At 58.0% G+C, this 24,712-nt stretch overlaps 1 protein-coding gene across 1 annotated transcript; it reads right to left on the bottom strand.

Annotated features, from left to right (window-relative positions):
- Nucleotides 1–139: 139 nt before the first annotated feature.
- On the bottom strand, nucleotides 140–23,327 carry LOC102976422 (transient receptor potential cation channel subfamily M member 2; the record flags this gene model as incomplete). Its single annotated transcript, XM_028485940.1, has 14 exons — nucleotides 23,154–23,327; nucleotides 22,272–22,360; nucleotides 18,166–18,334; nucleotides 16,765–16,945; nucleotides 16,065–16,231; nucleotides 14,301–14,481; nucleotides 12,478–12,539; nucleotides 11,149–11,349; nucleotides 7,089–7,191; nucleotides 4,832–4,953; nucleotides 4,268–4,606; nucleotides 2,046–2,183; nucleotides 473–602; nucleotides 140–285 (listed from the first exon to the last, which is right to left on the bottom strand). Coding segments are annotated over exons 1-14 (2,202 nt in total), but the record flags the coding sequence as incomplete, so codon positions are not given.
- Between the last annotated feature and the right edge of the window lie 1,385 nt (nucleotides 23,328–24,712).

Here is a 24,712-nt window from a genome sequence, read left to right as displayed (position 1 = left end):
GGTGGGCATCTGAGTCCTGTCCCTGGGACCTCCTGGGGGCCTGCCGGGGGCTCCCACATAGGGACCTCCTGTGCTGTCTGTGCGAGTGGGAGGCCGCGTCGCCCCTGCAGCAGCGCGGCAGGTGTTTCTGGAAGGTCACCTGGATGCCCCCGTGAGACACGAACTTCATGTCCTTGGCCTCCAGAGCCAACTGCAGGCAGGTGGTCTTGCCCCAGGCCTCCGACACGCGGACCAGCAGCTTCTGAGCTCTCTCCTCATCTTTCCGGTAGCACTCGGTGAAGACCCCTGGACGGGAGGAAGGTCATGTCACAGCAGCCGTGTCCCCAGCAGTGACAGCCGAGGACAGTGTCAGAGCATGGCCGCTCCAGGTGACACAGCCTGAGCAGGGACGGCGCTGAGACCCGGGGCGAGGAGCCCGGCGTGACCCGCGAGGAGCTGAGCCCAGGCCCAGGCCGCGGCCCCAGGGACTCACCGATGGCTCTCTGTTCATACTCGTCAGCAAGCATCAGCATCTCCTCCAAGCTGTCCGTGTCCTCCTCCTCCTTGGACAGCTCCTTTAGGATCTTGCTGCAGGCCAGGGCCGCAGCGATGCAGTCCTGGCTCTGGGCGCCAGGGGGAGCCACCGTGAGGACCTGCACGGTCCAGCCCCGGGAACCCCCGACACGCCGCCACGGTGACGAGAGCAGAGGCCCCGCGACAGCACAGGCTGCGGAGCAAGTACTTGCGGAGCCTTCCATTTAAACCACTGGGCTCGCCCAGATCACAAGTAAGCCCCGCTGGTGGCCAGTTTCCTGCACGGGCCGGTGAGAGTGGCCTGCTTACCAGGCAGCCCGCTTGCCTCCCCAGAACATGGACTGGACGCTGGTGCCAGCACGAGGCCCACAGCCCCCCGGGGGGCTGGCTAACCTCACGCATGGAGCACACTGAAGGCGAGAGGCGGGGACCAGGCCCTCGCACGTCCCTGTCCAAACCCAGGGTGCCAGCCTCAGTGGCACTGCCAGTCCCAGGCACCAGAGTGGGGGCCAAGAAAATCTCATGGAGGGTCTCAAAGCTCAGCCCGGAGGCGCTGGGTCTGAAGGCAGTGCCAGCCCAGGGGAGGGGCTGGTGTCAGAGCCTGGAAATCCGGGTTTGGCTTTTCTGTCCCCTGAGCCCCAGGGGGCTCACCTGAGGCCACAGTCGGCCCGGCTCTGTTGCCGACCCCCTCCCCCAAGCACCCTGCGCGAGAGCAAACCTCCCAGAACTGCGGAGAAGCGGGGGAGCCACCAGAGCCTCTGCTGGGACCCTGCGGGGAGCGGGCTCTTGAGAGCAGCCTGGAAATGCTAGCATGTAAAAGCGGGGCCTCTCTGAGAAAAAATTACAGAACTTTACTTTCCCGCTACGAGGAGAGTCAGCTTGAACTAGAGGAAAACCACACAGGAAGACTTGGGCCTGCCGTGCCCTGTTTCTCAGGGAGCTCCCCGGCACGTTCCCCGCAACGGGTGATGAAGCCCCACACAGGCCCAGGGACTAGGGGCCGACAAGCCAGCTGGCAGGTGCTCCCAGACGGCCCACCACCAGCTCAGGGCAGCGGCACCTGGGAAGCGCCCATCTTAGTAACAGACTGTGTCTGAGACCCCCAACCATCAATGGAAAGAGAGGCCGCCCCTCCGGGGATGGAATTTGCCTGCAGAGTCTACTGACCGGGGGCAGGGGCGGGGGGGGCACAGCACGTGCACTGACCACTAGCACGTGTGGGCCACAGAGGGTGGCTGGCCTGCTTGGTGTGCGTGCCAGGTGGGCCTTGGCCCAGACAGACCACAGGAGGAGATGTGAGGCACTCTTTCCTAAAAATTCTCTTCTTGCCTAGGGCCTAGGGCCAAGCTCTCTGTCCTCCGACCCTGGACACCCTGAGCTCCTTCTGGTGTTATGGACACCCACTGCCCTCCCTGCATGGCCCTGTGTTACTCACCCACCCCTTGCGGTTGGTTCTCTGGCCAGGAGCCCCAGCTAGAGCCCTGTCACTGGTCCACCCATAACCGTGCGTGCCAGGAAGCGGTTCTGGGTACCTGAGCCCAGATGATTTCTGCCAGCTCCCGGCGGTTCTGGATGATGGCCCAAATGAGAAGATCACGGACAGGGTCCACGGTGAAGGCAACGTGGCCTGATGAACGCTTGTACAGGGACCGGAGACTCACTCCCTGCACCTGGTGAGCAGCGGACAGTTAGAGCCCTCACCTAGGGCCCCACGGGCATCAGAACCCCGGGGCCTATTGAGGGTCCTGAGCTCAGCCCCACCGTCCCTGGAGGATGAGCCCTGCAAACTGCATTTCCAACAACACCCAAATCTTTCTCATGCACACTGGGGTTTTTAAAGCACCACTCTGGAGACGTGAAGACACACCCAAAAAGTGCAATACCCAGTTACCTCCCACACTGATATTTGTAGACCCTTGTTGCTAGCCAGGCACCCCAATGTTTCCTACTCTTATCTGCTGGCATCAAAGCCTTTTTCTATGAAGCAAAATTCTAACACAGAGTCTGTTAATATATCCATGCTGTGAGCTCCTCAAGGGAACCTACACCATGTCTCCTGCAGAGAAGGTCAGCAAGAAACACCAGACAGACAAAGCCATGTGTGAGTGGGAAGGCCCTGACCCCAGACACACCCAACCTACAGTGATATGAGAACCCAGGCTTCCTGGCCCATCAGTAAATAAACACATCCTCAGACAGTCTGGAAACAATTCCCAGAAGCAAAGAACACATTTCCCACATCACACACAAAACTGCACTTTCTTTAAGTGATTTTAGAAATCACCTGAAGATTCATCGTTATAAAAAAAGAAAAATTACTTCATCTTCTTAAATTACAGACATGGGTCTGTGTGACCTTCCACTTGAGCACGTTCCAACTGGACATCTTAAACACAGTGGAATCAAGAAAAGCAGAACTGTAAATATATCAAACCAAGCCACAACCACATCATTCTCAGGGGTCAGGAATAGCTCACACAGGACAATGGACAGATTTGCAAACCTGAAGGAAGTGGATAATTTTCTAGCAGGAAAAAAACAACATCAAATATGATCTTAGAACAGACAGAAAGCCTGAACATCAGGACCATCAGGAAAGAAAATGAGAAAGTTATCAGTTACTACCCAAAAAGGCACCAGGCCCTGATGGACTCCTAGGGGAGTCTGCCAAGCTTGTAAGAAGCAGTGAACTCCAGACACATAAACTGTTCCAGGGCAGAGAAAGAGGAAAGGCTTCCCAATGTTTTTACAAAGCTAACAAAAAATTGATACCAGAACCTGACAAATATAAACCCCCCCTGAAATAAAACTACAATTAAAGACTTAAACATTGCAAAACCCTTAAAATATTGGGAATCCAACACCATATTAAATACATGTTACCCTGCAATCGAGTTGAGATTCAAAACAGGAATAAAAAAATAATAACGACCTATAATTCACCAAATTCATAGGTCCAAGAAGAGCAGTTCAACTCCTCAAAAGGCATCTGACAAAGATCGGCACTAAGGTTTCGTTTGTAAAAGCTTAATAAGTCGGAAGAAGAGGCTCCCTCACATAAACACACACACAAACGCCAGCGTTGTACTTAATGTTGAGAGGCTGCGGGATTCCCATCAAATAAGGATGCGGACTAGAAAAGCCCCTGTCCTATTGTTGCAACACACATGCATCTCACACAGACACGAGTGGGAGATGCTGACCTGGCTACAAAGACACCGACTATACCCGTGAGCAGGGCTCGGGGTACAGGGCACAGGGGAGAGCATTTTCCCCACATAACTTTTTGTGCCGTTGGAGGTTTTCAGAAAGGGAGAGTTATGGACTGAACTGTGTCCCCCAAATTTCATATGTTGAAGCCCCACCCCCTAATGTGACTGTATTTGGAGGTGGGCTTTCAAGCATGTGGTCAAGGTTAAAAGAGGTCATGAGAGTGGGGTGCTGATCCAACAGGACCGGTGTTCCTTGGAGAAGAGGAAACGAGACCGGACACACTGAGGACAGGCTGTGTGAGGACAGGGTAAGAAGATGGTTGGTCCCCTGCAGGCCAGGAGGAGAGACCTCACCAGAAGCCCCCCTGCCGGCCCATTGACCTTGACTCCAGGCTCCAGAGCAAGGAGAAGAAGACGCCTGTGGTGTAAGCCGCCCCATCTGTGTTACGGCAGCCCAAGCTGACTTTCCCAGCGAAAATAAAAGCTCACGCTTCAAAGCTCCGAGGACACAGCGGTGCGCGTGGCACGCAGCCGGCACTCACGTTGAGCTTGATGTTGGGCACGGGGAGCAGGAGGCGCGGGCGGTCGCTGGAGCGGGGCCGGGGGTACAGCGGCTGCGTGGAGTCCCCCAGGAGCTCCCGCAGCACCTGGGCCACGTGGTGCATCTGCAGGCGGGGGGCCGGACGCTCGGGCTCCTCGGCCAGCACCTTGTGCAGCTTGTAGTGGAAGAGGCAGGCGGGCTCCAGGTTCTCGTACAGGTAGAGCAGGGTGTCCCACGTGACGAACTCCTTCAGCCGCACCCCGTTCTCCAGGAAGAGCTTCACGAACTCGGGCTTGTTGGCGATGAGGGCGGCCGTCATCGTGGGGTACAGCTCTGAGGGCTGAGAGGGGGACGTGGGGGGGCCGTGCATTTGGTCATCGCCCCGCATAACCCTTATGTCAGCGCCCCCGAGACGGGGATGCCGGCGTCTCCCGTTTCGGGAGGAGGAGACGTGCCAGCCGCCCTCACTGAGGGCGGAGCTGGGGTCTGGACGAGGCTGCCTCAGGGCCTGCCCTTGTTCCGAGGCCCAGCAAGCCCCTCCCCAGGGCACCCCCCGCAGCCTCACCTTCCACTGACGCTCGTCCGTGAAGATCTCGCTCCGGGCGATGTCCACGCGGTTCCACGCCACTGCTAACTTCAGCTGGTGGTCCCAGTTCTCGTGGCCAAAGCGGTCGTGGCTCCGGGAGGCTGCAGGTAAAAGCACACGCGTCAGGGGCTTTGATCTGGGCCTCAAAGCCACTTCCCATCTAACAAGGTCAGAGAGGGAGGGGTGTGTCACCAACCCGTCTCCATCATTTCAATTGAATAGATAAGGTGCTCCCGTCACCAAATCACCGCCCTTCCCCTGCACACACCTTTATAAAATCCCTTTTCCTTTCAGTGGTAGAATCAGAGAATCTCTGGGTTTCTGTCACCACTCCCACTCACCCCAGCCCTCCACTCTGTCCCCAGCTCCTGGTCAAGCCCCCACCCTAAGTTTAAACTAGACACGGGTCTCTGAAAGGCAGGCATTTCAGATTCACACGCAAAAGTTGGACCACAAAGGCCATCACATTTCCTTCCTTTGCCCTGTTTGCAAAACCACCACCTCACCCAGGTTCTCAGTGCAAGTATTTTGCCCAACTAGTTTCTGCTCTTGCTGGGTTAACATTTTAAAACATGGGTTGTTATTTGGGGAAAAAGAAAAAAGAACTTTGACCCTTACCTCACACCACACAGAAAAAGTAACCTGAGGCAGATCATAAACCTAAATATAAAAGCTGTGGCTATAGTGCTTCCACAATGAAACAGATGAAAAGATTTGCAACTGTGGGAAAGGAAAAGACTTCTTGGGATGCAAAGAACATGAATCATAAAGAAAAAAATTAGTAAAACTAAAATGTGTTAAAATATAAGCCTTCTGCTCTCCAAAGACACCTCGAAGGACATATAAAAGCAGACCATGAGGGGCTTCCCTGGTGGCGCAGTGGTTAAGAATCCGCCTGCCAATGCAGGGGACACGGGTTCGAGCCCTGGTCCGGGAAGATCCCACATGCCCTGGAGCAACTAAGCCCGTGCGCCACAACTACCGAGCCTGCGCTCTATAGCCCGCGAGCCACAACTACTGAGCCCGTGTGCCGCAACTACTGAAGCCTGCGCGCCTGGAGCCCGTGCTCTGCAACAAGAGAAGCCAACGCAATGAGAAGCCCGTGCACCGCAAGGAAGAGTAGTCCACGCTCGTCGCAACTAGAGAAAGCCCACGTGCAGCAACGAAGACCCAACACAGCCAAAAATAAATAAATAAATAAATTTATTTAAAAAAAAAAAAAAGCAGACCATGAACCAAGAGAAAATATGCCCAACACATATATCCGACACAGGATTTGTATGAGAATATATCAAAAACTCATACACCTCAAAAATAAGACAAATAACCAAATAAACACAGACAAAAGATCTGACAGACATTTCCCCAAGATGAAATACAAACGGCCAAGAAGCCCAGGGAGACGCAAATCCAAACCACACCGAGATCTCCCTTCATAGCCACCAGGAGGGCTACAGCTTCAAAGGCTGACAGTACCAAGTGTTGGCAAGGATGCAGAAGAGCCCAGACCCGCATCCATGGCGTGTGGATGGATGCACAGAAATAAAGTGAAAGCCGATCCTCTGCTACGACAGCCTCCTGCTCTGCCATCAGGGCTGGCCTGGGGCTGGTGTCCCTCCAGGGTGAGGGGATGCTCAGCGCAGAGCAAAGGCTTCCGGGCACCAGGGATGATGTCTCAGCCATGTCAACACCGGCGGGAAGGACAGGGAAGCACTGGCTTCCCTCCCCGACAAGAAGTGGGAGAAGCGGGAAGGGTGAAGTGTGGGCCCAGGGAGAACGGGCTGGAGGGCAGAGGTCCGACTAAGGAGCACAAGTCGGTCGAGAGCTCTACTGGTCATGAGGACCCCTGCGTTTGGACTCCACCCTGCGCTGGGGGCAGAGGAGTTAAACATGAGACAGACCGTGGGGAGACAGGAGCAGACTTCCAAGGTTCTTTCTTTCTATGCTAGAATTTTATGAGAAACTATGATGACCACTAGGGGTAAATCAGTGCAGGCTGCGCTCAGATTTCAGGGAAGACGGTAAGCTGAGAAAGGAGCCTGTACCCAGACATCGGTGGTGGGCACCCACCTGCCCAGCGGGAGCATGAGGTAGGCCTGGCGAGGGCCACCACCAGCTGCCCTCTGACCAGCGCATCTGCCCACGGGTGGCATTTCTGGCTCCTCGAGGCTAGGACTCAGGGTCCTGAACCCTCAGCCGGCTCCTCCCCCTTGTCCCCACTTTGCCTGACCCTCACCCTTCAACAAGGCCTGCAGGATGGCCACGTCCACGTCCTGCTGGCCATCCTTGCCTTCCCGGAACACAGTGAGCAGCTGCCGCCTCCGGACGATGTCTTGGATCTGCAACAGACGGTCCCCACGTGAGGCGCCCCCTGCCTCCCCAAAGGGCACCCACAGAACCAGGGCCCTGGACACGGAGCCGGGGCCCCAGGCAGGAGTCCTAATTGCTTGAGGAGCAGGGCCCCCCTCCCCCACCCACCCCAGATGGTGAAGATGAGAGATGCACGAGGACCAAACACACGGTGTTTGCGAGTGGCCCGTGGGGTGGAAAGCACAGCCCAAGTGTAAAGAGTCCTCACCTCACTGATCAACACTCAGCTTAACTGAAGACTTCTCCCCGGGTCCTCCTGCCTGGGGGAGGACCCACCCCCTACCTGTCCGTCCACCCATCCATCCACTCGTCCACCCAGTCATCTACCTACCTACCTAGCTATCCATCAGTCTGTGTGTGTGTGCAGGTATGTACGTAGGTATGTGTGTGTAGGTATCTACGTACCTATCTGTTCACCCTACCCACTTGTCTACCTACTTACCTACCCTACCTACCTACCCACCCTTCTACATATCTACCTACCTACCCTATGCATCTGTTTAGCTAGTCACCCCCCCTACTTATGTATCTATCTACCTACTTATCTATACACCTAGCTACCTACCCACCCTTCCAATCTATCTATCTATCTATCTACCTACCTATCTATTGTCTATTATCTATCTATTACCTATCTATTATCTATCTATTTTATCTATCTATCTATCTACCTATCATCTATTGCCTATCACCTACCATATCTATCATCTCTCAGCTGCCCGTGTCTGCCACCAGTAGCTCCCCCGCCTTGAACCCTTCACCCTGAGACCGGGGGGAGCCACCCACTAGTTCCCCACACCCCCAAAGCTTCAGGCTCCTCCCCCAGCCCCCGGTCGCCCCGCCTGCCTTCCACCCTCCTCTCGCAGCCTGGCCGTGCAGCTCCCGCCTCTCTACAGACCGCTCCCACCTCGAGGGCCCCTTGCACACCCCACCTCCACCTCTAAGACCCCAACCTCCCTAACCCCTCGGGGCCCAGCTTTCATGTCAACTCCAAAATACCCCTGGTCTCGCTCCCCAACCCCAACCCCATCTTCCAGCTGAAATCGCTCCGGGATTTAACCCGGCCTTTGATTCACAGGATGAAGTAGCTACTGTCAGTGTGTATGTGCCGACCAACCACTCAGCACTCTCCCAGGTGACCTCGCTCCACCCTCTGAGTTTAAGTACCAATCACCCCTATTTTGCAGATAAGAAAACGGGATTGCTGAGAGAGGGCCAGCAACTCCTCCGACCCCAGCTATGTGGTGCTGGCCGCGGGCCGGCAATGAGACCCCCATGGCAGATGTCCACATCCGCCAAGGGCCACCCCAAGTACCTGCCATGGGGCAGGCCAGCCCTGAGGCTTGTGGAGCGAATCAGTGATCACGGCTCTGGGGGTCCTCTCCCCACTGAACGAGAGCAAACACTGAGGGCAACGCCCTGGCTTGAGACTGGTGTGTATGAAACACCACTTTCAGGCCTCTACTTGGCAAGGGACTGAAAACACAGCCCCCTTTAAACCTTGGCAGGTTAGATCCACTTCTGAGAATTGCCTGAATAATTTACAGACTAACTGAGCAAAGGCCACAGGGCCGGCCAGCCAATGCCCACCATCTCCACTGGCAGCTGAGCTGACGCCAACAGCAAAAACAATCTCACAGAACACTGGCTTCTAAGGAGGTCCTCTGAGGCCACAAGAGACAGACAAGAGCAGGGTCACTGTGCCGCCCACAGAAACTGCCCGGCCCCCCTCGGAGCGGGCCCGCTGCCCTCCCCCTCCCCGGCCCCCATCCGGGCTCCCAGCCCTCCCCGTGGTCTTTGGCTGGTGGGCACAGACCGTCCACATGGCCCGAAACTGGACGCGGTGGGAGCTAAGCTGCTCCACAGACTTGCCCTGAAAAGCACATGCCAGGCACTTAAAACTGAATTTCCGTGAGTTTTTACAGCCTGGCTTTAGCATCCACGGGGCTGGAGGAAAGTCACAGACCCTGACCGCTTTGTCAGCCCCAACTTGTTGGGGAAACCGAGGGTCAGAGAGGCACTGACTGCCCCATCCCACAAAGAATCCTGCCAGAAAATAGAGGTCAGGTGACCCCGGGGCTCAGAGTGCAGCCGGACAGCGGGGTCGGCAGAACCACAGGGGCCGCAGGTGCGGGCGTTCTCTGCCGGCCAAGGGCTTCGTGGGTGATCAGGGCTCACCCAGCGCTCTCCTTCACACCTACCCCCCTTGGAGGCTGGGGCCATGGCCATGGGTTAGGGTCCCTCTGCAGAGCTCACCAGGGCCCCCGAAATCTGGACTGGGGAGACGGCCAATTCTGAGGCCCATTCCAAATGGCCCAGATCACCCAACTGAGCCAAACAGCCTCAGAGTATGTGAGAGAGAAATTCCTTCTTTTCAGGACCTGGAGAGACTTCCATATGCACATTCCTGTGCTATTTCTCCCCCGGTCCACCAAGGACCCCGTCTATAAGGGATGCTAGCAAAGTCTACACCCATCTGTAACCAGTGTTATCTCCCACTGTAGCTATGAAAGAGCAAATACTAATGCACTTTAAAGCAAAAATACTGAAATGCAGGGCAATTACGGTCCTGGGCTGGTAACAGCCATGGTCTCCCTGGGTCAGGAGAAGGGCCCAAACCAGAGCTCCTGGGGGTGGGAGCCCCCACGAGGCTCACGGCTCAGGAGTTGAGGGGATGGGCAGAAAGCGAGGCCCCAGAGCCCCCAGCCCACCCCACAACCAGAGCAGCCCCCACTTTCATCCAGTTCACATGATGGCGTTCCAGAAAAGCTTTGGAATCTGGTGGGCTAGTTGGAAAATGTCACACTTAAAAAAAACAAAAGAAAGAAAAAAGACAATGAAGAGACCAGGCTAATGGTTTGGATTCCGGCACAGAAAAAGGCCACTAGTAGATCAACATGACATCCGAACAGCTTGAGTCTGGTCAACAGGGATGAACCAGAGTTCCCTTCTAGGTTCTGATAAATGCACCGGGCTTATGTAGGATGTTGACAGCAGTGGAGTTGGGTGACGGGTGGACAGAAACCCTCCACTACCTGTGCTGCTTTTCCACAGATGTAAAATTATTACAAAACAGACAGAGAGAGGACAGCCAGGCACATGAAGTAAAGCTGAGGCCGCCCTCCAGTGGTCTGTCTCTGGACTTGTCACCGCAGGGTCATGTCCCCACCTCCCTGTGCTTTCACTCAGTACCTCCTGCCCACAGGGCAGAAAGGATGCCCGTTTGGGGCATAACTAGCTCCCTCCCAGGTCTCAAGTCTCCAAACCCCCTGGAGATGTGGGGGGTCCCCCAGATCACTGGTCCCAGGATGGGCCCGGGCCACCGATGCCTCTATCTAAGGGTGCACGTGAAGCAGCCCCCAGATCACCACACGGTTCCCGGAACCACGCATGGGCCCCCATCTGGCACGTCTGCCCGCCTTGCCGACCCCAGAAGGTCTCCATTAATCTCCCCAGTGGCGTTGAGGTCACCGGGCCTGGAGGCTGGGCCGGACCCTGCCACCCACTGCCGTCACCTGGCAGCGCCCCTCTGCCGGAATCTGGGCTCCCCACCCCTCTGCCGCCCTCAGGGCCTCAGCACCTGCCTCCTGCCCGCCCAGTGCAGCAGGGTCCTCTTCCCGGGACGGCCGTGCCTCATGCCCTGCGGTACCGGCCCAGGCCCGGAGTTCTGCAGGCTAGAGGCTGAGCACGTCCTCCCTTGAGGACAGCCTGCTGCCTCAGCCGAGGGCTTCCCACCTGCCCTGGGCCCACTGCCTTCCGGGCTCACAGCCCCCCGTCTTCTGCAGATCACTCCCGTGCCCGCCCCAGGCCCGCCGGGGTCTCCGTGTCTGGTTTTGGCGTGTCCCGGTCCCGCGCACCAGGCTGGCAGCGTCTAACTTACCGGCTGCAGGTCCACGCCTGGTGACGGATGCGCCCGTGGGCCTCACCTTTTTGGTCCACTCCACAATCCTGCTTTCGGTGAAGGTCTCGAACATCTCCTGGAAGAACAGGCCCAGCTTCTGCTGAATCAGGGAGATGGTGATCTCGGAGATGGGCAGGCTGGCCACCTGGGCAATGACGTCAGCCACTCGTCCTGAACCCTCCACGATCACGCATGGGGTGCCGTTGGTGATGGCATTGTAGATGGTCTGCAAGACAGGGGCTGAGCGTGAGCGCGGGACCTGACTCCTCACCCGCACGGACACCTTCTAATACAGAGACGCTCAAACAGTGCTGATGCCCGGCTACTGCGAAGTTTACAGAAGACGCTTGCTTGGTAGCATAGCCCGCTCTGCCCAGAGGGGAAAGTGGCTAATCCTGATCTACGCGGGATACGCACCCGATACACCACCTCCTTCAGGCCCACCACCCGACACCACTGTCACGAAAGGTTTGGATGTTTCCACCCTTTGATGTGTGGACGCGAGCAGCATCTCCAGAAGGAGGGGGCGCTGCCAGAGTTCCGCCCCCTCGTTAACCAGGACATCGAGGGAGACCCCCGGAGACCCAGGGTGAGCAACCCGAGGAAGGGGTTCTACCGCAGCAGGAAGGACGCCCTGCTCTGGGCCTGAGGAAGCCGTCTGGGTGACGCTGCAGGAGAGCCATGGCGGGAGAGTGGGGACAAGACGCACCCCGTCCTCCCAGGGACCCCAGGATCCTGTGTTGACCTCCTGCGGTTACTAAACATCAACAGACACTTTCGATGATCCCATAAACAGAACGCCGTGCTCTTGCCCCAAATCTGCAGGCTGTAACGGCGTCGTGTGTCACTACAGCAGAGGTCAAGTTGGCCCGCGTTCTACTAGGGAGGCCCATCCCACGCCAGAGCGGGTTCTGAACAAAGGTCCACGGCGGCATGTCAAAGCCACTGAGGATCCTGCTTTACATTTAGCTGCCGGTCCCACGGGGCTGAGGGGGAGCCGAGGGCTGTACTTTGAGAACCCCGCCCGGGAGTCTGGGTGCAGAGCTGCAGAAACCCCCCCATGGGCTGCCCGGGGAACCTGGAGAGGGGGCATGGGCTCCACCCTTGCCCCAGTCCCCTCTGGAGCCCCTCTTTCTTCTCTACAGGTCAAGCCCCAGGGCCAAAGCCAGAGCACCCCTCCTGCGGCAGGGCCACTCCAGGGGCTCCGACCCCCCCACCCAGCGGACAGGATCCCTGTCCCCTCTTGCTGATGACCCCCCTGGGGGGCTGGTGACAGCACTTGGGGCAGTCGTTCCACCCGCAGCAGGACTGGACCCCCAAGGGCACAGCCCCGCCGCCCCCGGGCAGGACTCACGTGCAGAGTGCCGGGGCCCCCCTCCAGCACCACGCAGACGATGGGGATTTTGATGGCCACGCCTAGGACGAAGCACAGAGCCCAGGTCAGGATCGTGGGCCCCCCACCCCTGCCAGCTGCAGCCTCACCGAGTGCACTCCGGTCCCTTTCTGGGGTGGAGGGAAGGCGAGGGCTGCAGACCATCCTCAGCACCCAGGGCTCCCCCCGCTGGTCTGCTCTGCCCGGCTGGCCACTGGAACCAGCCTGTTTTTCCCAGCAGCCCTTTCGTGGGGCCTCGAATCTGGGCAGGGCTGGGGACACGTCAAGCCAGCGGGCACCATGCATGGCGCGGGAGTACGGCGTCGCAACTCCGTCCTCTGGCCAGCCAGCCCCACCCCCAGCCTTTCATCCAGCCTGGCAACCAGGAGGGCTTGTGAAGATTCTAGAAACATCTTTCCCTGGGAAGCAAACATTCTTTCCAAGAGCCCACGTGGTCTCGCCGTCCCCACACACTCACACCCCCCCAACACTCCCCACCCAGCTTCTCTTCGTCAAAACAAGTTCTCCAGGTGTGTCCCGAGGCCAGCAGCATCCGTGTCCCCTGGGGACTGGGAGATGCCAGTCCTCGCTACCCGGACCTGTGAATCAGAGACCCTGGGGGTGAACCCACACTCCGGGGACCCCTGATGTGCAACGAAGCTTGAAAACCTCGGCTCAAAGGTGTCCAGCCAACCTGTGAATCGTGTGCAAAATCCTGTGTATGTGGCCTCCCAACACCCCAGAATCCGTCCCATCCACCCACAGGGGAGGGTGACCCCCCAACACCCCAGAATCCGTCCCACACACCCACAGGGGAGGGTGACCCCCCAACACCCCAGAATCCGTCCCACACACCCACAGGGGAGGGTGACCCCCCAACACCCCAGAATCCGTCCCACACACCCACAGGGGAGGGTGACCCCCCAACACCCCAGAATCCGTCCCACACACCCACAGGGGAGGGTGACCCCCCAACACCCCAGAATCCGTCCCACACACCCACAGGGGAGGGTGACCCCCCAACACCCCAGAATCCGTCCCATCCCACCCACAGGGGAGGGTGACCCCCAACACCCCAGAATCCGTCCCACACACCCACAGGGGAGGGTGACCCCCCAACACCCCAGAATCCGTCCCATCCCACCCACAGGGGAGGGTGACCCCCCAACACCCCAGAATCCGTCCCATCCCACCCACAAGGGAAGGTGACCCCCCAACACCCCAGAATCCGTCCCATCCCACCCACAAGGGAAGGTGACCCCCCAACACCCCAGAATCCGTCCCATCCCACCCACAAGGGAAGGTGACCCCCCAACACCCCAGAATCCGTCCCATCCCACCCACAAGGGAAGGTGACCCCCCAACACCCCAGAATCCGTCCCATCCCACCCACAAGGGAGGGTGACCCCCCAACACCCCAGAATCCGTCCCATCCCACCCACAAGGGAAGGTGACCCCCCAACACCCCAGAATCCGTCCCATCCACCCACAGGGGAAGAGATGTCAAGGTCCAAGCTTTGACCACTGCACGCTCTGATTTCTGAACTGAGACGTGTTTGTGATGTAAAGTGACCGTAGGATGCTATGACCTCAGTGCCTGCCCGAACTTTCCTTCTGCTGTGGTTAAAAGGGACGCAAGAAGATGAACCCCTGAACAAGCGTCCAGACATCCAGGTGTTTTCTGACCACACACCCCCAGCACCCCACCTGCCGAATGTCCTGGTCACGGCCAGCGGAGCCCCAGACACCTGGGCCAGCCTGCTCCCCTCCCCCGCCGAGCACCCTGGAAAGCGCGCCTCGCTCACCTCCCCTTTCCTTGGTCTGCTCCGATATGAACTTCTCTAGCTTCGTCCTCAGGGGAATCTCGACGCCGTAGCGGCCATGGGTCCCGTCGTCCACAAGGATGAAGTGGGAGTGGTTGCTGTCCAGACAGGTCAAGTGCCCTTGGCCGTCCTCATCCATGACGTACTCAGCTGGGAAGCCGCCCTGGGGATGGAGAGGAGGTGGGCACGGACAGACAGAAAGCTCTACATCTTTCCCACCAAGAACAGGAACTCCATCAGGCTGGATAAGTGACCACCCCCCCAAGATATCAGGCTCTAATGCCTGGAACCTGTAAATGTTCCCTCATTTGGAGAAAGGGTCTTTGCGGATGTGATGAAGCTAAGGATCTTAGCACGGGAAGATTAACCTGGATCATCCAGGTGGGTCCTAAACGCCATGACAGGTGTCCTTAGAAGAGGGTGCAGAGGAAGAGGAGGGGTCCATGTGACCAAGAGGCAGAGACTGGAGTGATGCGGCCACCAACCAGGGAAAGCAGCAGCCACCAGCAGCTGGAGGAGGCAGGGAATAGCTTCTCCCCGACAGTCTCTGGAGGGAGCCTGGCCCTGCTGACGTACCGATTTTGGCCGGGTGGTACTGGTCTCGGAGTTCTGGTGTCCAGAAATGTCAGAGAGTACATTTCTGTTGCTTCAAGCCACCAGCTCTGTGGTCATTTGTCCCAGCAGCCCCAGGACCCAGATCCAGGAGGGGTGGCTCCCGGACCCGCGGACATGGCCCCTGGTGTCCACAGAGGATGGCAGGTGGTATCGCAGGAAGTCTTCTGAACTCGAAATGGGGAGAAAAGTGCCGAGTGATCTTGGAAGTCAGCCGGTCTCCCGGGGCCTCAGATTTCCACTCCGTAGAACAAGCATTCAAGACAGAACCGGTCCCGTCCACTAAGCACATCTGTGACGCTGACACAAAAGGACGAGGGCCGAGGGGCAGGCGGGCCTGATGACAAGCGTCTGTGACGGACACGAGGAATCCCCTTCCAGAGGATGCTCTCCCCAGGAAGCGAAGGCGTGCCGCCACCGGCCGGGAAGGGCTCCTTCATGAATCACCCCTCGCGGGGCTGTTATAATAACGTCTCCTCAGCAAGTCGAGGAGACTTGTCTTTGGGGCCAGGGTTTCCCCCAAGCTTTCCTGACTCCGTGAATTAGGTGGACATGTGCTCATTATGTCCCATCTACTGTCCTCCAACATCTTGCTGAATGAATCGAATGGTCTTTTCCACTCACATCCCCACATTTAAGCAATCGCTTCTCAGGGCTGCACCCAGGTGAACGGACGCAGGAAGCCTCTGTCTTCAGCAGGGGAACCAGGGTGCTGTCGATCCTTGGGCTAGAAGGCCAGGCCCTGGGATCTGACGACCCCGGTGCTCACTGGCTGTGTGCTCCCGGCCAAGCTACCGCCTTCTGCCAAGTCCAGCTCTCATCAGGGCGGCGTCACGAGGAGCCCCCGACCAGTGGCGGCTCCAGAGACTCTTGTGTGGACCCGTCCCGTGATCCCAAGGGGGGAAACGGGAGTCCAACCAAGGTAGCTGCTCGCCTGGGGTCACCAGGGTCCATGGCGTGGGGGCTTGAGCCCGGGCCTCCTGTGTCCCTGTCCAGCCACTCCCCCCCACGCCGCATCTACCCTGCTGCCCAGGCGGTGGCCTGTGCGCTGAGCACCCGCTAAGGTCCTCCACGCCCCTCGGCCTCGCCGCGGCGCCCCGCCCCCGCCCGCCCCGGGGGCAGCCGCCAGCTCACCGCGGGGTGGATCAGGCTCTCCCGCTTATGCAGGGTGCCCCACGTGGCGACTCCGATGGTGACCACTTCCCCGTCGTTGTAGCTGCTGCTCAGGCTGAAGTCCCGCGCCGCCTCTCCCACCTGCTTCATCACGCCCGTGTGGGACCCCCCGGTGATAATCCAGGCCCCTGGGGAGGAGCAGGGGGCCCTGCCACGCACACGTCCGGCGCCTGCGCCCTGGGCGTCTCCGGTGCTCACCACCCCACACCCGCAGACCCTCCACCCCAAGCCAGGGCCCCAGGGAAGCCCCGCCACGGTCACGTCCTCCCGTGGCAGCTGGGAGCCGCGGCTCTCCACGTTGCTCAGGCGGGGGCGGGGACAGGAGCAGGACCCCCGTCGCTGACTGCAGGCCTTGCCCTCTCTCCCCACCTCCCTGCTCTCGGGAGCACGGCATCTCAGAGCTGCCTCTGGATGCGTCTATTTCAAAGCATCACTAGTGGAGAGCCAGCCAGAGCCGCATCCGCCGCCATGGTCAAGCCAAGCACAGCAGCAGGCAGGGCGGGGTGAGTCTGACCGGACAGAGCCCAGCTGGCCTGGGCCCGGCCTCGGTGACCCCTGAGGCCCCGACTTGGCCTCCCAGGGACCCTCCCTCCCGCCCCTCACTCCCAGGCCTGAGCCCCTCCTGTGGTCTGGGCCCTGGTCCCTCCAGCCCCGGGGCTACCTGTGGTCTGCGCCACCTTGACCAGGCCTCTTCGGAAGACGCTCTTCAGCCTGGGCTTCATGTTGAAGTCCTTGGCCCCGCCCGTCACGGAGATGAGAAGGTTAGGGACGTCCAGGCCCCAGTGCTGGGTCATGAGGTGGTAAATCAGGCTGGAGGGTGTGTCCTGGGAGAGGCGGACGTACTGCGGGGAGGCCAGAAGACCCCAGAGGCTCAGTGAGCGGCCAGCCCCGCCCCAGAACCCAGCCGTCCTGCACCAGCAGTGTCTGAGAGTCCGGCGGGGTGGGTGGATGCTCGCACCCGGGTCCAGACCCAGCGAGTAAAAGCGGCCGCACCCGAGCAGGACACTGATTGAGGGAAGGGGGAGGCAGGGGCAGGGAAGGGAGGCTGCCCAGAGGAGACCAGCCCCCGGCCCCTGTTTTGGGGGCACCCCCAGCCTGGGCCCCAGGCCCGAGTCCAGTCTCCCCGGAAGGCCACGCCCGCCATCGCCTCCGCGGGGTCTGACCCTCTGCTGCCCGCCTGCCCTGCCCCCATGCTGCAGAAGACCACCTCCTCCCTCCCCGCTCCCACCTATGCTCCGCAGAGGACGCCCCTCTCAGATTAAGCCAGCTGCGTCTGGAGGGGCCTGGCATCGCACCGACACTGGCTCACGGGGGGCAGGGCTTGGGGCCGGTGCCCACCCCAGCCCCAGCCTCTTTGGCCAAGTGGGCAGCGTCTCAGCGACCCAGAGTCGTCGAGGGGAAAGGTCACACCCGGCTAACAAGAAGCTCAGGGTCCCAGAACCCCAGCACAGAAGTAAGTGGCTACACCAGACCCTCCAGGACAGTGCGGCCCAAGAGCTGCCACGGAACCCTCCGGAAGGCTGCTTAAAACCAGGGGGGCTGGGCCTCTGATTCAGCAGGTCTGGGGTGGGGTCCAAAACTCTGCTTGGAGGTGCTGCTGGTCCAGCGATCCCTCTGAATCTGCAGCAGCTGGGAGCCCGGCGGGGCCTGGGCCTCCGGCTGCTGCGGCCCCCCTGCCCCCGTGCTCCCGGGCAGGCCTGGGACCCCGGCCCCGGCTGGCAGGACTCTCGCCTCTGCTCCTGGGTCTCACCCCATCCTCCCCCACCCCCACCCACCTGTGTCCCATGTACTCTTCCCACGCCCTCCTGGCAGTGACAGAAGACATCCAGGCCGCCCTGCCCACACCCTGCAGAGCACCAGCCCTGCCTGCTCCCTGAGGGCGCCGCGTGTGTCTCCCGTGGGCCATGCGAGCCCCACCCACTCCGCCCTCAGTGCTGGGCGGGGCGGGCTCCGCCCCGGGTTTCCGCCGCCCTCCCACTCCCACCCCAGGGAGCCCCAGCCACCTCGGTCACCCACAGTGGGCTCTGTCCACAGTAAGAGCCACGGAGTCATGGAAACCAACCTTTCCCACCTTCTGGCCCAAGCCCGTGAAGACGATGTCACCAAAGGCATCTGTTGGCATCTCCTGGACGTGCTTTTTCGGGTCCCACTCCTTGCCCTGGAAGGCATGGGGCCTGGTGGCCTCCTCCAAGTGCTGTTCACGCGTGTAGCCGCACTCACACACCACCTTCCTGCAAAGGCCACTCGGTCACCGGGGGTGACCAGCGCCTGCCCCCGCCCCACTGGGGGTGTCAGAGGAGGCCCAGAGGGGTCAGGCCTGGCGGCCCAGCAGGGCGAATGAGGCGCCCCAGCCGAGAGCCGGTGGAGACGCGTAATCGTCAAACTTTTAAAAACTAAAGACAAAGACAAAAAGCTTGAAAGTTGGAAATGACACCTTACCTATTAGGGGAAAATAATTCCAACAACTGACTTTGAATCACAGCCAGAAACAAGTGCCAGAAAGAAGTGACACGACGTTTTTCAAAAGACAAAACTACCAACTCAGAATTCTACATCCAGCAAAAATATCCTTCACACGTCAAGACATTCTCAGATGAAAGAAAACTAGGAAATTTTCACCAACAGAACTACCCCAAAAAGGTTGGCTAGAGAAGGGTCTCTAAACAGAAACTAAATGATAAAAGAAGGAATTTTGGAATATTGAAAAGGAAGAATGAACAATGGAAAGAGTAAAAGTATGGGTGAATATAGCACATTTTCCTCCTCTGGAATTTTCTGAAGTATGTGTGACGGTTGAAGAAAAATTGCACCGTGATCTAACATAGTTCTCAGTGCATGTGGACGAAATTTTGTAAATAATTATATTATGAACGGGGAAGGGCAAAGTGTTGTAAAATGTGGGACTGTTTCTACACTTCATTCAACTTGGTAAATGTCAACACCAGGAGACTCTGATGAGTTTCGGATACATCAGTAGGTAAGTAGATGTCAGTAACACGCAATGAGTTGTGGATATATAACGTAATACCTGGAACAACCACTAAAAAAAAAAGCTATGCAAAGAGATGCGGTCAAAAACAGCATAGATAAATCAAAAAGGAACTCTAAGAATTATTCAAGTCACCCACAGAAAGGCAGGAAAAGAAAAACAGAGAGAAATGTAAACAAGAAAATACAGTGGCAGACTTAAGTCCCAATATATCAACAGTCACGTTAAATGTAACATTCTAAATACACTGATCAAAAAAAAGAGAGACTGGCGGAGTAGGTAAAAAAAATAATAAGACCCAGTATTTGCCGTCCACAGAAACCTCACTACAAATATTGTGATGGCAGCCACTTTGCTCCTTGGCAGCAAACAGGAGGCAACTACCAACACACACAACTCGAACGGATGTCAAAGGCATTCCGCTGAGTGAAAAAAGCCCATCTCAACAGATCACACTGTGTATGGCTCCATTTATACGACGTTCTGGAAAGGAAGCAGTTACAGGGATGAAGAGCAGATGAGTGGTTGCTAGGGGTTACGGATGGTGGGGAAGAGGAGGTGACCGTGAAACCACTGGTGGAACCATGGGATCTACCTGCACTATCTTTGCAACTTCCTATAAATATATAGTTATTTCAAAATAAAAAGGTTTAAAAAGCACACAGTGCAGGCTCCAAGCAGAAACTTCTGGACACAGGGCTGGCACGATACATGTGGTCCCCCAAAGAGAATGCCCTGCTACCTCTTTTCAACTGTCACCTCCTCTCTTGCCTTCTTTGTCTTCATGGGTTGAAATCGCTTTATTCCTTTACCGCTGTTCTTTGGGGTTGCAGGAGAGGGAGAAGACAGCAACTGTGTTCTTTACAGCTTGTTTAATCGGAAATCTACACATTTTTTTAGAGTCCTGCTTTTGCTAGTAACAAGTGACCTAGAAGACTAGATATAGATGAGACCAAACCAAAAAAGTCCAAAAGCAGGTGAAACCTGAGCCGATGACACGTGGGAAACACAACTGGACTCAGAGAGAGAAAACAAGTTTCCCTGCTGCTTACGGAGTGTTTGTCCACAGGGGCTTCTGACTCTCAGCTTCTCAATCATTAAATGGGAAAAATAATACATTGTCTGACCTCGAGCTTGCAAAACTTGTGAGGACCAAATGAGGTTCTAGATGGGAAATGATTTATAAACTTCGTGGAGGTTAACTAACCATGCAGAGAACCAAGGACGGGTTAAGAGGGCCACGGCCCACCCTGTACCCCAGTCTCCTGGGCTCACTTGGGTGCCCCTTCTCCACCCACAAGGCACGTCCCTGGCTACCCCTGGTCCCACCGTTCAGGCCGGGGCCCCCAGGGCTGGGAGCACAGCGCCAGCCATGAGGAGCTCCCAGCACGCCCCGTACACCTTCCTCTACGACCCCTAGGGACTCAAGTCACTGGCAGACTCACAGGGCTCTCTCTGAGCACCTCGCGTAAGCTCCTCCATTTACGGAGGAGAGAGCTGGGTCCGAGGCGGGGAAGAGGGTCCTCAGGACGAGGACCCCTTTTATGACGATCTGGAGCCAGACCCGCGTGATCGCCGACGGTGATGCTGTTTCTGGGGTCCTGGGATGTGCCCGGGGCGTCATCACAAAAAGTGCCCCGTTTGGGAGTTCATACTCCAGCTTGGCCCAAGGCTACCCAAAACTTTCTCATAGGTTCTAACAGTTAGCCTAGAACAGACCCTTTCCCTCCTCTCTTTAAGCATCCCCCCTGGTGGGATTAGATCTTAAGTCAACGTGGCATTCCCAAACCGGACACAAAGCAGGAAACTGCACTGAGACCGCTGACCCGGAAACTGAATCATCAGAGAGTTTCCTCCTGCACTCACGGCCTACATGGGCATAAGTGGGGCACCCCCGCCAGCCCCTCGGGACAAATGAGGAAGGAGCCACCACAGGGAGTTACACACACTCAGAGCAACGTCTGAGTGACAGCCCACTCCACCTGCCACCACCATAGCTGCTCCTTGCGTGGGTCCTGATACTGAGAAAGGTGCTTCTGGAAGTTTCAGAGCCAAACGCATCATTTCTTCAAAGCGGGACAGAGACACTGAATGAGGAGGGAGCCCCGTTTCCGTCTCAAACTGCACCCCAAGCCTCACTGACTCCTGTGGACGTTTCTCCACCGGCTCAGAATTCAGAGGAAACGAGGGGGCAGAGGCTTGACGGATGGTGCCCCCGAACCCCTACCAACCAGACCCAGGTTCTGCAGTAACCGTCTTCAAAGCGCTTTGGAACCAGTGATTCCCGTCTGGAAAGCTTGGGTATAACGAGTCGCCTCTGAGGCTATTTTTATAAACCTATTTTTAAAAACTAAAACTGGAGACCTCAGTGCAAAGCACTCTCTGCATACTGTCAGGATAATCGGTGTGAACTTGAACTCTGATTACCACCAAGTACATGAGAGGTTGCCAGCCTTGAGGCCGTCATCTGGAGCACGGTGGCCACTTTCTCTGGCGCGAGGGTCCGCCCCTACCACTACCCCGGGAGAAAGGAGGGCTCTCGTCTGAAAGGGAGCCAAGCTGGAGCGTGAACTCCCAAACGGGGCACTTTTTGTGATAACACCCTGGGCACATCCCAGGGCCCCAGAAACAGCATCACCGTCGGCGATCATGTACGTCTGGCTCCAGATCGTCATCCTCTTCTATCATCCCCGCAGAGGACACCCTTCCTCCCTGTACTCTTCACAGTCTGAGCTGGATGCTGGCCATCTGTCCAGCAGGGAAGTAATAAAGTAACTCAGACACGGTCAGGACTCAGAGAGGACCACAAAGCCACACGATTGCAGTGCCGTCGGCAACTGGCATGAAAGAGAAACAGGGGGTGTAGTGGGGGAGAGAGGTTACTTCCCAGGGCGCCGTCAGGGAGGGCTCCAGGGCAGAGGCAGCGCCACCAGGTGACAAAGGAGTGGGAGTAAGAAAGAGCGGGGCCCCGTTTGTGGCACAGCGCAGACGAGGGTGTGTCCGGAGGGGAAATGCAAACACGAATCAACCCTGCTTGTGGGGTACGTGGAAACACTCTGAGCTTCCCAGGCCGGTACAGACACAGGGACTGTCCCCCACTGAGGCCCCCCGGTCGGCCCTGCTCGGATCAGCCATTCCACGTGGGAACAGGGAAGGGGCCGTAAACACAGCACACTCACCCAGCATCGGACAGTTTGGAGCTTTCCACAAAGTACACGCATTCTTTCTTCTTGATGTTCTCAGGAATCCATGAACTAAGGTTTCCTTGCTGAGGGTAAAAAGGGCACTTTGAGATCCTGAGACAGTCAAATCAACACTCTTGCAAGGACCACATCCCACACCTCGCTCAGACCCGCCTGTGCGCCCTGGCACACTTCAGGGGTCTTTCTTCAGAGACGGGAGACCGAGCCCTCCCCATCACCTGCTGGAGGCCCTCAGGAGCAGATCACCTGCTGGAGGGGAGAGTGAGCCTGAGGAATCGCTTCCTCCTGGGCCCCAGGGAGTGTCCGCGGCCCTTTACAGTTTACAGGTCAGCGTTGCCTAGAAACCAGGAAGCCCCGTGCTTCCAGGTGGTGCCCCTCCTCAGGATCAGCGCCATGTGGTGCAAAGGCGGCCGACGAGGGTCCGGATACCTGCCTGTGTCCGGCGGGACTGCAGGCTGAGACACGAGACACCCTCCTCCCACCCGACCAGGGGCTGTGACATTCAAGCGTCTCCAGCACAGGCCTGCCGGGGCTTTCCGCGAAGCCAGCCCAGGACCTGGAGGGTGCCCGGGACCTTTCCCGTTGGGAGAGGGCATGCGGTCACTGCACAGTGATGTGGGCGCAGGGCCTTCTGTGAGGGCGGCCCGGGGCCCTAGGGCCTACCCAGCACTTTCCCAAGCAGACCAAGGACAGGAGCAGACCCCGGGCACAGACCCAGCCACCCAGCACTCTCTCCAAGTCCCCTCCGCTAAAGGGCCTTGCTGGGCTGGAGCCCCCGGCTCAGCTGGTCTCTGCCCTCCCTGGGCGTTCACCGTACCCCACCAGGGCCCTGGCAGACCCGGCGACCCCCGGACCTACCTTTTCACAGGTGCCGAAGGGGTACTGCGACCTCCTGCTCCTGCAGAGGCTGCTGCTGCTTTGCCGGAGGTTGGGGACCATGCCCAGGTCGGCCACCCTCCTGGGCTGCACCCCGAAGCCGTCCTCCTGCCTGGAGCCGGCTCCATCCCGACGCCTCAGCATTGCCAGCTCCATCCTGACAGCCCCACTTCGGCTCCGCAGGACGGGCTCTGTCCTGCTCCCTCAGAATGGGCTTTTCTCCAGCCTGCAAGGCTGAGGGGCCTGGAAGCGAGGTAGGAGGTAGACGGGACCCAGGCTGAGCAATTGGGCATTTCAAGGAAAAGTTAAGAGCAGGAGCAGAGGGGAGCTAAGCGCTGATGGAGTAAAAAGATAAGATGACCATGTTTTTCATTCTTGCGATCAAGGAGACCTCCCCAACTGCACGTGCACAGAAAACTTCCTCAGGGGTCAGAAGGGGAGAGGGCATTAGCCCCTAATATGTCCCGTCAAGCTCCCAGAGACCCTCGCGCTGGAAGCCATCTTGGCTAGAAGAGGCGCACGCACACAGGGAAGGGCCCTGAGTCAGACCGGATGTGGGAACCAGGCAAGGTGATCGGCCAGAGGGAAACAAAGACCTGGAAACCGGCCCCATATACGTGACCTAAGCCACCCCACTGCACGGGACTCTCTGAGCCCGCCCGTGCGTCTGTCTGCAGGTATTCTGCTCGTAATAAACTCTTTCCTTGCCTCACTACTTCCTGTCTCTTTGCTGATCTCTCTCTGCAAAGCAGACAGGAACCAGGGTTCTGACCTAGCCACCAGTCCCTGGTGGTCTGGCAGTTAGGGTTCAGGACACGCACCACCGTGGCCCAGGTTCGGTCCCCAGTCAAGGAACTGAGATCCCACTTCAAGCTGCCACGCCCCACGGCCACCCGAGGTCAGAAGCAGGCCATGGGGGCTGCTGCGGTGGATGGGGGGAAACGAGTCAGAGGCGTCCTCACGCAGGGCCTCATCTGCTCGCCGGTCTGTACGTTTCCCTGGCTGCCCAAGCTCTAGCCCCATCGGGCCCCGGGCGGTCTGGAGGCCCACGCGCATCCCTGGGGCCCAGCCACCCACTCATAACCTCAGGTCACTGGGAAGGGCCAGAGAAAGAGCGCCCTCCCCCCGCCACCACTCTGTGTGCCTGGCGGTGCCCAGGAGCCCCCAGAGCGGGGGGAAACCACCCAGTCATCACACGTGGTGCTCACGCTGGGGTCCCATCCTCCTGTTTCCAGACATGGTTCACTTTTTTTTTTTTTTCGTTGTGCAAGTTCTCAGCTGCGGCTCGCTGGCTCCTTAGTCTCAGCATGCGTGTGGGATCTAGTCCCCCGACCAGGGATCGAACCTGGGCCCCCTGCATTGGGGGCGCAGAGTCTTAACTACCACGCCACCAGGGAAGTCCCACGGTCCACTTCTTTTGTTTTCCAAAAAGGAAAAAAGCCCCCACTGCCCACAGAGCTGGTTCCAGGGAGTGGCACAGCTCTGCACTCCATCACGCACGTCCTCCAAACAGAACAGATCTCATTTCCTCAAATCCTTTG

Source organism: Physeter macrocephalus, unplaced genomic scaffold, assembly GCF_002837175.3.
Source record: "Physeter macrocephalus isolate SW-GA unplaced genomic scaffold, ASM283717v5 random_516, whole genome shotgun sequence".
In the NCBI taxonomy this organism is placed as follows: Eukaryota; Metazoa; Chordata; class Mammalia; order Artiodactyla; family Physeteridae; genus Physeter; species Physeter macrocephalus.
The sequence above is the reverse complement of the archived record's forward strand: the minus strand, read 5'-3'. Positions and strand labels throughout refer to the sequence as shown.